This window comes from Vanacampus margaritifer, chromosome 7 (assembly GCF_051991255.1).
Source record: "Vanacampus margaritifer isolate UIUO_Vmar chromosome 7, RoL_Vmar_1.0, whole genome shotgun sequence".
NCBI lineage: Eukaryota > Metazoa > Chordata > Actinopteri > Syngnathiformes > Syngnathidae > Vanacampus > Vanacampus margaritifer.
Genome location: NC_135438.1, coordinates 16,585,532 through 16,603,342, shown reverse-complemented (window position 1 = coordinate 16,603,342; position 17,811 = coordinate 16,585,532). Strand labels below are relative to the sequence as shown.

The following is a 17,811-nucleotide window of genomic DNA, read 5'->3' as shown; positions in this document are numbered from 1 at the left end:
TGGTGAGTTTTTTATTTATTTATAATAAATGTAAAACATAAAGCTAACTGCTGCGGATTTCATTTATTGTGGGTATTTTTTTGGAACCTAACCCCGGCGTAAAACAAGGGAACACCGTACCTTACAAAGCCTTGATACAAATAAAGACAATCAACTTGGGTCTTGCACACACAGGGTGCAAATCCAGAGACTCACGTTTGTGTCTGGTCATCTCCGTCAGTGCGAATATCTTTTGATGCGCCCATGATTAAATAGGATTTGCCTATGTCCAATTCTAACGCATCGCTGCAGTGAGGATAACTGAAGAATGTGCGCAGTTTACCTTGGGCACCCATATCAATATTTCCTGTTATGGCAACATGGGAGAAGAAGGAAAATATGTTTATGTATGTTTATTAGAGCATCAATATTCTCTGGAAGATATCGTCAGTGTCAGGCCAAAACCTTCTATGTCCAAATTTTACATTTTTCCACAAATCTTTGCAATTGGCCAGTTCCCACATGGGTATGTAAAACATGTACGTAAAAGTGTTGAAACTGGTATGCTTTTGATGACGATGCAACATTAGTGGCTCAACAAACATGTTTTTTTTGTTGTTGTTTTTTTTCCTGCAAAGAGATGGTTTTGGAGATGTGATCGTTCTACCTGACACCAGTGATATGCATGTCAGAAAATATATTTCCTTGATCACTGAAATCAATCAAATCTCACCTTCTTTGATGACTTTGGTCACCCGTGCTGTATGAATGTCAGTTGATGGATTGTTTGGAATTTGTTCCATTTGTATGCGGTACACTGAAGACAGAGTTACACCTACACGTTATCCTTTTACTTACTCTTCTCTCCATCTCGTCCATTGGCCAAAATCCAAAATTTCACTTATCGGTACCACTCAAGGTGGGGAGGCATTTTGCGATTTGCTCTAATTAATTCACTGCAATTGACAACTATAGACGTAAAAAATTCATGTGAACTATTTCTATTAGTTTAACCATTTTTCATTTCATTTAATTTTTTATGAAAACCTATATTTTTTTAAATTGTGCATTAATAACATATAGAAAATTATCCTGCGATTAATTATGATTAAACGGCCCTTAATTTTAATAGATTTTTTTAATTAGGCCCGTCAGGCGATTTTTTTATTTAAAAATTGTAATTAATCACATGACTTCACCAGTTAACTAACGATTAATCACAAATTTTATATCTGTTCTAAATTTACAATACATTTTTTCCCCTAGGTTTTCATACTCTTGTTAGCAAAAGTGGATTTTTTTAAACTAATAGAAATAGTTAAAATGAATTTTTGACGTCAAACGACCCCAATGACGAACACAAACCTTGGATCTTCGTTTCCCTTGCCCGGACGCCGTCACCGGGGCCCCCCTCTGGAGCTAGGCCTGGAGGTGGGGCTCGAAGGCGAGCGTCTGGTGGCCGGGCCTATACCCATGGGGACCGGCCGGGCACAGCCCGAAAAGGCAACATGGGTCCCCCTTCCCATGGGCTCACCACCGGTGGAAGGGGCCAAAGGGGTCGGGTGCGCAGTGAGTTGGGTGGCAGCCAAAGGCGGGGGCCTTGGCGGTCTGACCCCCGGCTACTGAAGCTAGCTCTGGGGACATGGAATGTCACCTCTCTGACAGGGAAGGAGCTCGAGCTGGTGTGCGAGGCTGAGAAGTTCCGACTAGATATAGTCGGACTCACCTCCACACACGGCTTGGGTTCTGGTACCAATCCTCTCGAGAGGGGCTGGACCCTCTTCCACTCTGGAGTTGCCCACGGTGAGAGGCGCAGAGCAGGTGTGGGCATACTCATTGCCCCCCAGCTAGCCGCCTGTACGTTGGGGTTTACCCCGGTGAATGAGAGGGTAGCCTCCCTCCGCCTTCGGGTGGGGGGACGGGTCATGACTGTTGTTTGTGCTTATGCACCGAACAGCAGCTCAGAGTACCCACCCTTTCTGGAGCCCTTGGAGGGTGTGCTGGAGAGCGCACCCCCTGGGGACTCCCTCATTCTACTGGGGGACTTCAACGCTCACGTGGGTAATGACAGTGAGACCTGGAGGGGCGTGATTGGGAGGAATGGCCCCCCCGATCGAAACCCGAGTGGTGTTTTGTTATTGGACTTCTGTGCTCGCCACGGACTGTCCATAACGAACACCATGTTCAAGCACAAGAGTGTCCATATGTGCACCTGGCACCAGGACACCCTAGGCCAGAGGTGGGCATCGAGGGCCGCAGTCCTGCAGGTTTTGCGTGTTGCCCTTCTCCAACACAGCTGATATATGATCAGCTCATCAGCAAGCTCTGCATAAGCCTGATAACGATCCTGTTGATTGGAATCAGCTTGTGTTGGAAGTGAGAAACCTACAAAACCTGCAGGACTCCGGCCCTCGAGGACCGAGATTGCCCACCTCTGCCCTAGGCCGTAGTTCGATGATCGACTTTGTAGTCGTGTCATCGGACTTGCAGCCGTATGTGTTGGACACTCGGGTTAAGAGAGGGGCGGAGCTGTCAACTGATCACCACCTGGTGGTGTGTTGGCTCCGATGGCGGGGTAAGATGCCGGTCCCACCAGGCAGGCCCAAACGTACTGTGAGGGTCTGCTGGGAACGTCTGGCAGAATCCCCTGTCAGAAAGAGTTTCAACGCCCATCTCCGGCAGAGCTTCTCCATTGTCCCGGGGGAGGCGGGGGACATTGAGTCCGAGTGGACCATGTTCCGCGCTTCAATTGTTGAGGCGGCCGATCGGAGCTGTGGCCGTAAGGTGGTTGGTGCCTGGCGGCAATCCTCGAACCCGCTGGTGGACACCAGCGGTAAGGGATGGCGTCAAGCTGAAGAAGGAGTCCTATCGGGCCTTTTTGGTCTGTGGGACTCCGGAGGCTGCTGACGGGTACCGGCTGGCCAAGCGGAATGCGGCTTTGGCGGTCGCTGAGGCAAAAACTCGGACATGGGAGGAGTTCGGTGAGGCCATGAAAAACGACTTCCGGACGGCTTCGAGGAAATTCTGGTCCACCATCCGGCGTCTCAGGAGAGGAAAGCAGTGCACCGTTAACACTGTGTATAGTGGAGACGGAGTGCTGTTGACCTCGACTCGAGACGTCGTGAACCGGTGGGGAGAGTACTTCGAAGACCTCCTCAATTCCACCAACACGCCTTCCTTTGAGGAAGCAGGGTCTGGGGACTCTGAGGTGGGCTCCCCTATCTCTGGGGTCGAAGTCGCCGAGGTGGTTGGAAAGCTTCTCGGTGGCAGGGCCTCGGGGGTGGATGAGATCCGCCCGGAGTTCCTAAAGGCTCTGGATGTTGTGGGGCTGTCGTGGTTGACACGTCTCTGCAGCATCGCGTGGACATCGGGGACGATGCCTCTGGATTGGCAGACCGGGGTGGGGGTTCCCCTTTTTAAGAAGGGGGACCGGAGGGTGTGTTCCAACTTTAGAGGGATCACACGCCTCAGCCTCCCAGGTAAGGTCTATTCAGGGGTGCTGGAGAGGAGGGTCCGTCGGGAGGTCGAATCTCGGATCCAGGAGGAGCAGTGTGGTTTTCGTCCCGGCCGTGGAACAGTGGACCAGCTCTAGACCCTCAGCAGGGTCCTCGAGGGTGCGTGGGAATTCGACCCAACCAGTCCACATGTGCTTTGTGGACTTGGAGAAGGCGTTTGACCGTGTCCCTCGGGGAGTTCTGTGGGGGGTACTTCGGGAGTATGGGTTACCGAGCCCCCTGATACGGGCTATTCGGTCCCTGTACGACCGATGTCAGAGTCTAGTCCGCATTGCCGGCAGTAAGTCGAATTTGTTTCCGGTGAGGGTTGGACTCCGCCAAGGTTGCCCTTTGTCACCGATTCTGTTCATAACTTTTATGGACAGAATTTCTAGGCGTAGCCGAGGTGTTGAGGGGGTCCGGTTTGGTGGCCTCAGCATTGCATCTCTGCTTTTTGCAGATGATGTGGTGCTGTTGGCTTCATCAAGCCGTGACCTCCAGCTCTCACTGGAGTGGTTCGCAGCCGAGTGTGAAGCGGTTGGGATGAGGATCAGCACCTCCAAATCCGAGACCATGGTCCTCAGTCGGAAAAGGGTGGAGTGCCCTCTCCGGGTCGGGGAGGAGGTCCTGCCCCAAGTGGAGGAGTTCAAATATCTTGGGGTCTTGTTCACGAGTGAGGGTAGGTTAGAGCGGGAGATCGACAGGCGGATCGGTGCAGCGTCTGCAGTGATGCGGACGCTGTATCGGTCCGTTGTGGTGAAGAAGGAGCTGAGCCGAAAGGCAAAGCTCTCGATTTACCGGTCGATCTACGTTCCTACCCTCACCTATGGTCACGAGCTGTGGGTCGTGACCGAAAGAACAAGATCCCGGATACAAGCGGCCGAAATGAGTTTCCTCCGTAGGGTAGCCGGGCTCTCCCTTAGAGATAGGGTGAGAAGCTCGGTCATCCGAGAGGGACTTGAAAAGTTTGTAAAATGGGTCGTTTGTAACTTGAGGTTCCACTGTATTTAACCATTCTTTAACTATCATGAAGTCTCTGCAGCTCAACAATAGCAAATGGCTAGAGCTCCGCTCATTGAAATTTTTTCGAAGTACACCCTACAAGAGTATCGGGGAAAGAGGCGCTACGAAGGAAGCCACCTTGGCTGAGGAGCTGAGCTCCGCGTGTAACAGAGTTAAAATGTACTTAATTTCTTATTTTTCATCCCTCTTAAAATTTTTGAATTTGAATTATTATTTGCTGGTTATTTTTGTATATTATATATATATTATTTAATCTCAATGAGACATTTTTTTTTATTTTTATTTTTTAAATGTATCAGTGTTTGTCAATTCTTGGGTTATCTGACTACTGACTACTTACACTTCTTTCCTGGGAATATACAGCCAGGGCACTATTTTCTCCAGCAGTGTTTTTTTTTTTTTAGGTACGCGATAGCACTTCCGCTATTTTAGTGGCAACCCGGCAGTCGGCAGTTGCGCTAAATAGCTTTGGCATGGATGATAAACACTGCTGCTACCTCGGTACAGTTCAACAGCAAGTAAATACACTTACCAGCACTTGTATGCTACTTCCTTGCTTTTTTATGTTTAGGAAGCAGATCTGCAGATGACGAATAAGACAAACTGTGACCCATTTTGTCTTCTACAAGTACTGTATGTTTTATTTGATTGCCATTAGTATGTTTGCCGTTGCTTGTTGTGTGTTCCACCCAGTGCACTATTGCACTTTAGCCAATGGGTGGCATTGTTTTTCCATTTATGGGTCCTTTTCCTTAGGGAAGTTGAAACAAAATATGCAAATACTGTGTTTTTTGTGATTAACTCTGTATAAATTAATGTGTTTACTATAACTTTCCCTTTTTATAAGAATATATGTTATTCATCTTGGAAAAGAAATGCTTATAGACATTGCGACACTACTTGCAGAGAGAGGGAAGCAGATGTGCAGATGATGAATAAGAAGACAAACTGTGTCCCATTTTGCCTTCTACAGAGCAAATAAACCAAAAGTGGATTGACCAGTGACCAGGAGATTAAACCTTAGAACTTGTGCAAATCTCACAATCAAACCTGATGGAGATGCCAGAGCTGTAAGTAAATCAAACCACTAACTAAATGATGACAAAATTAGCATAAGCACTAGCGTTAGCTTCGTTGTCAAGCACGATATGTCTGATGTATATTGTTGTATATATTTTTTTATTACATATTACACACACCATGAGACTTTCCGTAAGCTACAGACCGTTAGTGTGTTGTGGTTTTGGCGTGGTTACGGCCGAACTGTTCCAAATTGGCATTAAAGAGATTTTGCTTGGCCTGATCCTTTCTTAAATGCTACAATATGTTCTTCCATATTTACCGCTTCATGGGTGGTGCAGATAGCAGCCGAACAGGATGATGTCATGAACGGGGCGTGGCAGCCACACAGGGAGAGGCGGGGTTTTAGTGAACAGGTGCCTTACTTCGGGTTAGAAATATAGCGACCAAAATAACTCATAGTTCATAAAAAATTAAATTGTGACTGTGTCAAAGGTAAGATACAATCTTATATATGCCCATAGTTAAAATACTGTGATCCAAGTCCTTTAAAGGAATACAAACTTATGAAAAACTAACCAGCTATTCTGTGAAATGATCAATTTCAACTCTTCCCTGAAAAAAAATTCTATTTATGTTGAGCAATTATGATTTTATAGCACTTTTTGTGAATATTTTTGCCTTAAGTACAGTATCAGCCATTTTGGACAGTCACGTGATCATCGTGAGGTGTCGCGTGCGTAAAACATGCATATATGACATGGCCGTTAATGACAACAAAGACACTCAACAGGAATTATTGCGTCACACGGCGAACATCAAAAGTGGATTTTCACCCTATTGACCATTTGCACCGTTGTCACGTGATCACGTGACTGCCCTATGACGGACGGCGGAAGGGAATGATTGTTGAATGGAAGTGGACGTGACCCAGAGCGACTTAGTAACTGTTATTTTACAAATTAAAAGTTATTATTGCCCATAGAGCCATGGAATCTACTACTTCAACCGAAGGTTGCACATTTAGTCGGGACTCAGAGAGCGCGATATTTACTTAAGTTGGAGATCGCTAGTTTGAAAACAGCCCCTTACCTTCTGTTACATGCTGTTTTTACCAAGTTAATCAAATCGCTGACTTTGCCAGAATTCACAGCGCACGACCAATATCGTTATGTAGTCAATGCCGTCTCTCCTCCTTAAACCGGGACTGATTCAAAAGCTTGTCGCTGGGACGAGATGCTACGCTCTTCTTTTCTTTTAAGGCAGTCACCCGGAAAGTGCAGGGTCATAGGTACGTATCCCGCTCAGTTTTTTTTAATTTTTCACTATAAATTCTTGATCAGTCTATATGCTCTGAAGGTTATAGTTAGGGTAAGGCTGGTAACACAGATAGCAGCCTATCTTTGGTGGCAAAAAAAATTGAAAACTTAGTAAAAAGACACAGAATGTGTTAAAGCGAGGAAGGAACCCCTCCCAGTGCATGACTTGGTCTGGCGATTGACCAATTAGAGGTGTTCACGACAAAATGGCCCTGGAGAGTTGTTGGTCATGGCAAAATATACATTGCCATTTACATATGGTCTGATAAAGCATTACATCCGCAAACTGCTCTACGAACAAAGTTACAGTTTTACAGTTTGGGTGTTTTTAGGGAATAGTCACGTGACGTCCGGATCTCATGACATGTACCTTTTGAAATATTGTTTCTAGATTTTGCCACCCTGAGTGGTACCAAATTCTGGTTTGGCCCATGGAATAATCATCTAATATGACAAATGAAATCAATTGAAATCAAAATACTGTACAATATTCTCTTACCAAAGTCTATCTTGCTGGTTGTGGTATTCTCACAAGACTTGTCGCTGCGCAAACCAATACTGATGTTCCTTTGAAGAATGCAGTTCTCTGGGTGTGGGGAAAAAAAGAGAATATTTAAGATGATGCGTTAGTGCTTCGAGAAGTCAGGGTTTTACGACGGCGTATTAGGGCCACTTATAAGTATATCTTTTTTTAGAGGGTGGGGGCAATATTTTGAGAAAAAAAACTCGGCGATTTGTAAAGTGGCAAATTTGTGACTTTATAAAGTGGCAGAGAAAAAAACTCAGAAACATACGAGAAATACACGTAGCGTACTACTCTGATGTTTATGCCGATACTTTTCGGTCGAGTTTTCAAATAAGTAGATAGTAATGGGTTTAACCATATCATGTTAAACATTCACACTACAAGATGCCTCTCTTTGCAAAGGTCCACACTCTGAGGATCAAACATTTAAAAAAGATCAATCGAACCAGATGCCCGAGCCACCTCAACTGGTTCCTCTCAACGTGGAGGAGTAGCGGCTCGACGCTGAGTCCCTCCCGGATGACCGAGCTTCTCACCCTATCTCTAAGGGAGAGCCCGGCTACCCTGTGGAGGAAACTCATTTCGGCCGCTTGTATCCGGGATCTTGTTCTTTCGGTCACGACCCACAGCTCGTGACCATAGGTGAGGGCAAGATGGTAGATCGACCGGTAAATCGAGAGCTTTGCCTTTCGGCTCAGCACCTTCTTCACCACACCGGACCGATACAGCGTCCGCATCACTGCAGACGCTGCACTGATCTGCCTGTCGATCTCCCGCTCTAACCTACCCTCACTCGTGAACAAGACCCCAAGATACTTGAACTCCTCCACTTGGGGCAGGATCTCATCCCCGACCCGGAGAGGGCACTCCACCCTTTTCCGACTGAGGACCATGGTCTCGGATCTGGAGGTGCTGATCCTCATCCCAACCGCTTCACACTCGGCCGCAAACCGCTCCAGTGAGAGCTGGAGATCACGGCTTGAAGAAGCCAACAGCACCACATCATCTGCAAAAAGCAGAGATGTAATGTTGAGGCCACCAAACCGGATCCCCTCAACGCTTCGGCTACGCCTAGAAATTCTGTCCATGAAAGTTATGAACAGAATCTGTGACAAAGGGCAACCTTGGCGGAGTCAAACCCTCACAAGAAACAAATTCAACTTACTGCCGGCAATGCGGACCAAACTCTGACATCGGTCGTACAGGGACCGAATAGCCCGTACCAGGGCGGCCGGTACCCCATACTCACGAAGCACCCCCCACAGGACTCCCCGAGAGACACGGTCAAACGCCTTCTCCAAGTCCACAAAAAACAAGTGGACTGGTTGGGCGAACTCCCACGCACCCTCGAGGACCCTGCTGACGGTGTAGAGCTGATCCACTGTTCCACAGCCGAGACGAAAACCACACTGCTCCTCCTGAATCCGAGATTGGACTTCCCGACAGACCCTCCTCTCCAGCACCCCTGAACAGAGACGTGTCAACCACGACAGCCCCACAACATCCAGAGCCTTTAGGAACTCCGGGCGGATCTCATCCACCCCAGAGGCCCTGCCACCGAGAAGCTTTCCAACCACCTCGGCGACTTCGACCCCAGAGATAGGGGAGCCCACCTCAGAGTCCCCAGACCCTGCTTCCTCAAAGGAAGGTGTGTCGGTGGAATTGAGGAGGTCTTCGAAGTATTCTCCCCACCGATTCACGACGTCCCGAGTCGAGGTCAACAGCACCCCATCTCCACTACACACAGTGTTAATGGCGCACTGCTTTCCTCTCCTGAGACGCCGGATGGTGGACCAGAATTTCCTCGAAGCCGTCCGGAAGTCGTTTTTCATGGCCTCACCGAACTCCTCCCATGTCCGAGTTTTTGCCTCAGCGACCGCCGAAGCCGCATTCCGCTTGGCCAGCCGGTACCCGTCAGCAGCCTCCGGAGTCCCACAGGCCAAAAAGGCCCAATAAGACTCCTTCTTCAGCTTGACGGCATCCCTTACCGATGGTGTCCACCAGCGGGTTCGAGGATTGCCACCACGACAGGCACCAACCACCTTACGGCCACAGCTCCGATCGGCCGCCTCATCAATGGAAGCGCGGAACATGGTCCACTCGGACTCAATGTCCCCCGCCTCCCCCGGGACAATGGAGAAGCTCTGCCGGAGATGGGCGTTGAAACTCTTTCTGACAGGGGATTCTGCCAGACGTTCCCAGCAGACCCTCACAATATGTTTGGGCCTGCCTGGTCGGACCTGCATCTTACCCCGCCATCGGAGCCAACACACCACCAGGTGGTGATCAGTTGACAGCTACGCCCCTCTCTTAACCCGAGTGTCCAACACATACGGCCGCAAATCCGATGACACAACTGCAAAGTCGATCATCGAACTGCGGCCTAGGGCGTCCTGGTGCCAAGTGCACATATGGACACCCTTGTGCTTGAACAATGTGTTCGTTATGGTCAGTCCGTGGCGAGCACAGAAGTCCAATAACAAAGCACCGCTCGGGTTTCAATCGGGGGGGCCATTCCTCCCAATCACGCCCCTCCAGGTCTCACTGTCATTACCCACGTGGGCGTTGAAGTCCCCCAGCAGAACAAGGGAGTCCCCAGGGGTGGCGCGCTATTCAGCGCACCCTCCAAGAAATACAGAAAGGGTGGGTACTCTGAGCTGGTGTTCGGTGCATAAGCACAAACAACAGTCAGGACCCGTCCCCCCACCCAAAGGCGGAGGGAGGCTACCCTCTCATTCACCGTAGTAAACCCCAACGTACAGGCGCCTAGCCGGGGGGCAATGAGTATGCCCACACCTGCTCTGCGCCTTTCATCGTGGGCAACTCCAGAGTGGAAGAGGGTCCAGCCCCTCTCGAGAGGATTGGTACCAGAACCCAAGCCGTGTGTGGAGGCGAGTCTGACTATATCTAGTCGGAACTTCTCAGCCTCGCACACCAGCTCGAGCTCTTTCCCTGTCAGAGAGGTGACATTCCATGTCCCCAGAGCTAGCTTCAGTAGCCGGGGGTCGGACCGCCAAGGCCCCCGCCTTTGGCTGCCACCCAACTCACTCCGCACCCGACCCCTTTGGACCCTTCCACCGGTGGTGAGCCCATGGGAAGGGGGACCTACGTTGCCTTTTCGGACTGTGCCCAGCCGGGCCCCATGGGTATAGGCCCGGCCACCAGACGCTCGCCTTCGAGCCCCACCTCCAGGCCTAGCTCCAGAGGGGGGCCCCGGTGACCCGCGTCCGGGGAAGGGAAACGAAGATCCAAAGTTTGTGTTCATCATTGAGGTCATTTGAGCCATGCTTTTTCTGGTCCCTCACCTAGGATCTGTTTGCCATGGGTGGCCCTAGTGAGCTCGCATCCAAAACCTTCATATTTGCTTTTCAGTAACTCCATCCCTAAGCAAGTTGGTCTGTGGTTTGGGATTTGACACTCTGCAAGTGTTGGCCAGTATTCGATCCAGGTTTGCTCTCCAAGAATATATTGGAACCTGAAGACAAGCAGGTGAAAACAATTTTATGTTTCAAGTACACCTTACAAAACCAGCCTTGATGCAAAAAAGACAATCTATTTAGGGCTTGCACAGACAGTACACATCTAGAGACTCACGTTTGTCGCTGTTCATCTTTGTGAATATCTCTTGATGCGCCCATGATTAAATAGGATTTGCCTATCTCCAATTCTAAAGTATCCCTGCAGTGTGGATAACTGAGGAATGTGCGCAGTTTGCCTTGGGAGCCCATATCTACATTTCCTGTAATGGAAGAAAGAAAATACATTGAAGGAAGAAGTATCAGTATGAGAGCATCAATATTCTCTGAAACTAGTTTCTTTCTTTGATGATGCAACATTAGTGGCTCAACAAACATGTCGTTTTTGTTTGTTTGTTTGTTTCCTGCAAAGTGATGGTTTTGGTGATGCTGGGATTCTTTCTGACACCAGGGAATATGCAAGACAGAAAATATATTTCTTAGGTCATTGGAAATCAAATCCCACCTTCTTGGATGACTTCGGTCACCCGTGCTTTATAGATGTCAGTTGACAGGCCATCTTTGAGTTCTTCCAATTGTATGCGGTACACTGAGGTCAGATAAGTTATACATTATCCTTTAAATTAATCCTCGAATACGACAAATAAAATCAATATACTGTAAATTTATCTTACCATAGTCTGTCTTGATGGTCGGGGTACTCTCACAAGACTTTTCAATGCGCAAATCATTACTGACTTGACCCTTCTTTTGAAGACTACAGTTCTCTGGGTGGGGGGGATTTAAGTGGACGTAATGATGTGTTAGTGCTGCTAGAAGTCAAGATTTATTTTTGTCCAGTCCAGCAGGATCTTACAGCTAGCTGCTTGGGGGGATATAATATACTGGCAATTGAAATAATACATGGAGAAAAAATATTTAATCGAACACTGTTACTGTTCACTCGTGTGGCTCATAGATAGATGGCGTATGTGAACAATGCTTTACAAAAATCTTTTAATGCAACTATTTTACCAGAATTCAATATCAAAAGTGAATAAATTCACTTGAACTGGAAGTTTCCTTCTATCTTACCGTCAGCACAGGTACATACATCGTTTGTACATATTCTCAGCAGCTGACCAGCTCTCCTCTTGGGATGGTAGAATTTCACACAATGCATCTCTACAAGTAGACAAGTAGTTTTTAGTGGTCTAACAGACTTGTACAGTTTTTATTGTCTTGTTCATCCGTGAAATATGTTGTAATAATAATAATAATAATAATAATATGTTGTAAACTGTTATGCTGAAACTGTCACAATGATTTGTCCGAAAGGAAAAATGAACAAATAATAATAATAATTAAAAAAAAAGATGTACCGTAAGAAGGTTGCTCTATATCAGAGGTGGGCATCGAGGGCCGCAGTCCTGCAGGTTTTGCGTGTTGCCCTTCTCCAACACAGCTGATATATGATCAGCTCATCAGCAAGCTCTGCATAAGCCTGATAACGATCCTGTTGATTGGAATCAGCTTGTGTTGGAAGTGAGAAACCTACAAAACCTGCAGGACTCCGGCCCTCGAGGACCGAGATTGCCCACCTCTGCTCTATATTAACCAAAGTACGACTCACTTCTTATACTAACCCAGATTTGACAAGACCAATTAGTTCCTCTTTACACTTCATCTTATCAGGACACGTAGGATAAGTCTGTGCTTACAACTTGGTGGAAAAAGTTTGGGGAAGACAAAGTCCTCAAAAGCATTCTTACTTGAATTTAGTGCGGAAGAACTTCAGAGCAAAACATGTGAGATGAACTAGAACAGTGCAACATTAGTAACCTTTGACCTCACAAATTCTCTAGTTCATCTGGATCTTTAGATGTCAGTGGACAAAAACCCCACACTCAAAAATATTGTAGAAAGTATGGTCAACTCAGTCTATAGTAGAAAAATATGTTCTCATTTTCTGCACCAGAGGACCACAGTCTGAGGCAGAAGTGACTTTGTGACTCACGATCATAGTATTCATAAACAGACACAGCAGCGGGTTGTAAGATGGCGACTTTCAGGGTCTGGATGATCCTAAAACTGATTTCCTCAGGATGCTTATGAGAGACCTGTGGAGGTGGTAAGAAATCAGAACTAGAGAAATATGTCAGAGCAAGGTGAAGAAATGTCTGTCCGTCTAATGCCTTGGTCAGACTACAAGAAAATAGCCCAATTTTGACCTGACAGACGTGTCGCAGACAAACGGGGCATGTCGTAAAGATTTTGAGTTGTCTTGACGTAGCGTGACTCGTGTAGTGTGACCCGTTCAACGATTGGTTGCCTGTTCTCTGGGACTGCTTACGATCGGCACGACGAAAGTTTAGCATGTCAGAATTTTTGCTCTTCTTGTCGCACAATGTGACATATCTACGTCGTCGTCCTTTTTTGCATTGACCAATAGTGAGAGGGAACAAAACGTCAATCACACACTGACCAGCACGTTATAGCTCCTTTTTTTTTTCTCCTCTGGATATCTAACGGGACGGGCCAGACAGGTGCAACCGGGAAAAAGAAATTGTGCCCCTGCTGCGGCGCTGCTGCTGGAGCTCATAGAGTGCACGCACGCGTTGTGTACTTTTGTTGCCATTTAAAGACATGAGCAACTCGCAACACATGATGGCGTCATCAAGTAGGACTACTGCCATAATTTATTTTGCACTATACATTCAGGTTCTTCAGGATGTCCCACCGGTGAGCGACTTCTCCTCACCAAATACATGTGCACTTCTGTACTTATCCCCTTTGCAAATAATACTCTGAAAATATAAAAAGTCACATTATTTTTTATTTTATGCACGGGAGCCACCTCCCAACATTAGTTGGGTTTCCATCCACCATTTTGATTCAAATTTTCAAGAAATGCGAAAATAAAACTGAATGGAAACGCTAGAAATTCGAAAAAGGACCAAAACTTCGCAAAAAAAGTTTTTACGCTTAGAGGGGGTGGATTTTGAAGCGTATTGAAAAAGGGAAAATGCTAATTTTGGCTATGGAAACAGGATTAGCGAATAACTGCTGGAAAGACCGGATACACGTCGCACGTTTTGACCGGATATTACGTCACACGTACGTTTGTAGGCCCAAAGCAATGTCGGATGATAAAGTAAGGTATGTTTGGGTGGGACGACGAAACAGAATTTTTGGGGGAATTAATTAAAGAAGCAAATAGTAATGCTATTTCATATGGAAAACACCAAAGAAACGCTATGGTTTATCAAGAATTACAAAAGAAAACTCATACAACGTCATTGCAGGCGCTTCCTGGTCTTCTTCTTCTTCTTTTAAATTACTGGTGGATCACATCTGTATGGTGTATACCGCCACCTACAGCGGCGGAGTCCCCTCTCAATATTTGCAAAAAAAAAAAAAAAAAAGATGGAAAGGGGCATAAATGCGCATTATTAGTAAATTTGCTTACAAAAATTAAAAACAATTGGATAGAAACCTGACTATTGCCATTGTTAGGCAACGGCGACGTGAGTAGATTACAAGAAAACCTCGAAAGGACGGTTCGGGGTGAATGCGCGTATCAAATGCCCCGTACTAAAACAAGTCAAATACGAATAAATATTTAAGCAGTATAAAACTTACTCAAACACAATATAATATTTCAGTGATTGATAAAATAATAAAGCAATACAATCCCCAAATTATTTAACAAAATAGGCTACATTACAACGACGCATGTAAATACATTAAAATACAATTCTGATTGGCTACTAAATCCTATTTTATGCACTACCGGGCCGGGAGCGCAAACAATGTTTTTATGTTTTTATGCAGTGTGGCACAGCCGCATGCTCCATTCACACAATTGCTTCCTGTCCTGCCTCTTTTTTTTTTGTTCCGCCTCCCTGAGAACCAGTGCTGACGCGGTGCTCTCTCATTAGAGCAAGCGATAATCCAATGGTGTCTTGTCGGTTTCAGACTTGTAGTGTGACTACACGTCCGGTCCACGACACAAAACAAATTTATCGAGTAATCTGTCGCGAAAGACAAAAAAGTTGTGTAGTTTGAGCTCAGCCTTACCTTGTCCAGGTAGATGATGAGAGAGCTCTTCTCTGACGAGACTGTGTTCATCTCATACTTTGAAATGGTGCGGGCGTGTCCTCTGGTAAGCTACATGGAAACATACAATCAGAAACTCTCCGAAGCTCTATTAACAATGTAAGGTTTGTCTGTGAGGGCTCGTACCAACTCAAGGTCTCTCTGGTGAACACGGAAGCCGGTCAACAAGCCAATGTTCAAGATTGTCATGGATGCATCATGCGCTTTGCCCAGATACCTGCTCAGACACCACACATCACATTATTTCCTGATAAACTGAAACAGAATCAGATTTTGTTTGTTATATTTTCAGTGGGACTCAGGGAGGGGCAGGAGGATCAAACTTTCAACTTTAAAGTTGCCAGTCTTCTTGTTCTTATTGTACTTACATGACTTCTATTTTTAGCTTGTATATGTTCTCATACTCGTCAATCTTTTCTACAAACACATCACACAGAGATGAGCAGATTCGTGTTTTCATGCAAACATTCAGGCAGATGAGCACATGATTACATATATTTTTTCATAAAAAAGTATTAAAATTACCTGGGATAAGTTGCACCGACAAGTTAAAGTTCTGACAGTCACTTTCTTTTTGGGGAGGCAGGCCATAATAAAACGACACCATCTGTCAGATTGACAACAGCTACAGTATATGATGGCACTCATTTTAAAGGGATGTGAACATTCATCCCTTTCCTCTTATAAAGACATGAAGAAATATTCTGGATGTCATATGCGCACACATTTATTAAATGCTTTACTTTAATGCATGTAGTTATGTTTGTTGCTCAAACACAACCTGTGCTACCTTTAATGTAACCATCGGCTCTCAGCCTGTCAAGCTAAAGGATCATCTGCGGTCAAAATTAATAGAGTGATTAATCTGTGTTAATACATAATGAATACGATCATTTTTTGGGATTAATCAATGAGTTAACCCTTTAACTTTGACAGCACATATATATATATATATATATATATATATATATATATATATATATATATATATATATATATATATATATATATATATATATATATATATATATATATATGTGTGTGTGTGTGTGTGGTCTTGTTTTTGTTACACAGGGGGACCAACATTTCGGGATTTCACAGAGTTGTGGGGCCCACCCGTCCATGTGGGGCCATTTTTGTGGGCCTCGCAATTTTAGACCTGTGTTTGAGGGTCAAGACTTGGTTTTAGAGTTTAGGTTTGAATTGGGTTATGGTTGAGGTTAGGGTAAGGAATAGGGGTAGGCAATCATTTTTGATGGTTGGGATTAGGGGGAGGGGCTAGGAAATGCATTATGTCAATGAGATGGCCCCACAAAGATAGTAAAACAAACTTGTGTGTGTGTGTGTGTGTGTGTGCATGCGTGCGGGCGTGCGTGCGTGTGTGTACAGTTGCTACTTGACATTGACTTTTCGAGGTGCTGCCCTGCCCGAAGTCACTGCTGCAATCAACAGATGTCTGTACTTTAATATTTTTGGAACACAAATGCGCACTGAGACAACCGAATCTGGCGCGCACATGACTGTCATCAGTGTGCATGTGCACCACCACCTGCGCACCGTTAATGTGCAAGCCCTGACTATAGCTGTAAACAACAGCTGACCAGAATATGGATAATTAATTGACTTACTGTAAGTGTTGCTTCTCCACTACCTTCGGCTGTCACTGTCACATCTTGGTTAATATTCTTCATCTAAGGGTTAAAAATGCAAACAAAGGCTTTCATATCTTACAAAATGTGGACAGTAGCAGGATTGCTTAATTAATGCAATATTAGGCACTCTTACTTGAAATGTTCTTGTAACATGTTGGTTTTGTCTGTTGAAATTAAATTTGAGTGGTATTAGTCTGTTGGGTATCTTAATGTCCACATACAAGTCAAAGTTGAGCTCTTTGGCATTGGTGCAGTATTCTGATAAAGCTTGATACACCATCATTGTAGCCTAAACAGAAGAAATGGGGGGAAAGTTGCAGCTGAGTCCAGATGACTTTGCCGTAGAATCTTTTCTCACCTGCGTTGATCCATAGCCTCCGCCCACAAACACCTGATTTCTGAGCCATCTCACCACTGGTCTGGCATCGTCAAAAGCCTTTATGAACACATTAAAAGATTTTTCTTATTTTACTGGATGTAAAGTTGGCCTATTTGTAGGAATAGTGGACAATTTGTTAAACGTTTGCTTAATGTAAAATTTGACATTGATTTTGACAAGGTCATTCTCGAATAGTTTTTTTTAGTAGACTTTACGCCGATCTGATCGGCTTGATCGGGATCGGCCTATAATTGGCATTTTATGCATGATCGGTGATCGCCTGCAATGTCATAATTTGTGATTGACCGATATGTTTTTTTCAGGGCCAATACTGATTATTAGCTGTCAAGGAGGCCGATAACCGATATTTCAAGACGATATTCGTTTGCAGTAAAAGAGAAAATATTAGTGTATTTTTTTTTAATTAACTTTTTTGAAATCCCTTAAGCATGTTTGTTGAAACAACTTTTCAAAATTTCAACACTTTGAAAGTTTTCCTTTTAATTTTAAACATATTAAACATATAAGCATTACAGCAAAAACTTTGTTCACTGGCACTGCAAAGTCGTTCTGTGCTTGAGTATATGTAAGCTATTATTTTTAGCTTTCTTGCGTGTTGTGGGAGCGCATGTGGAAGGGCTTTGCGCTGAGAGGTTCCGCCTCCATGCCCTTGACCATCCAATCACAAACAGTGTATGGGTTGTTTTTTTTGGACTGGTAAAAATAAAATAAAAAACATTTTATTTATGTCAAATAAAATAACTAACTACATTATGTGTGTGTTTTTTTGTATTTAATTTTAACATCTCTTTAATTCCAGATAGCTTTCATCACTTTGTATAAGT

At 45.2% G+C, this 17,811-nt stretch overlaps 1 protein-coding gene across 2 annotated transcripts in view; it reads right to left on the bottom strand.

The window, feature by feature from the left end:
* Window positions 1-17,811, bottom strand: part of LOC144054823 (complement C3-like) — a 42,434-nt gene that overhangs the window by 569 nt on the left and 24,054 nt on the right. For both annotated transcript variants that reach the window (XM_077570151.1, XM_077570150.1), the window contains 16 exons: window positions 16,946-17,023; window positions 16,721-16,876; window positions 16,564-16,626; window positions 15,461-15,542; window positions 15,304-15,352; window positions 15,062-15,152; window positions 14,897-14,986; window positions 12,834-12,936; window positions 11,912-12,001; window positions 11,512-11,604; window positions 11,343-11,426; window positions 10,956-11,100; window positions 10,667-10,836; window positions 7,335-7,421; window positions 713-796; window positions 196-346 (listed from right to left, as the gene is read on the bottom strand). In XM_077570151.1, coding sequence (XP_077426277.1) covers window positions 196-346; window positions 713-796; window positions 7,335-7,421; window positions 10,667-10,836; window positions 10,956-11,100; window positions 11,343-11,426; window positions 11,512-11,604; window positions 11,912-12,001; window positions 12,834-12,936; window positions 14,897-14,986; window positions 15,062-15,152; window positions 15,304-15,352; window positions 15,461-15,542; window positions 16,564-16,626; window positions 16,721-16,876; window positions 16,946-17,023 — 1,616 coding nt within the window. The remainder of the gene's footprint in view (window positions 1-195; window positions 347-712; window positions 797-7,334; window positions 7,422-10,666; window positions 10,837-10,955; window positions 11,101-11,342; window positions 11,427-11,511; window positions 11,605-11,911; window positions 12,002-12,833; window positions 12,937-14,896; window positions 14,987-15,061; window positions 15,153-15,303; window positions 15,353-15,460; window positions 15,543-16,563; window positions 16,627-16,720; window positions 16,877-16,945; window positions 17,024-17,811) is intronic.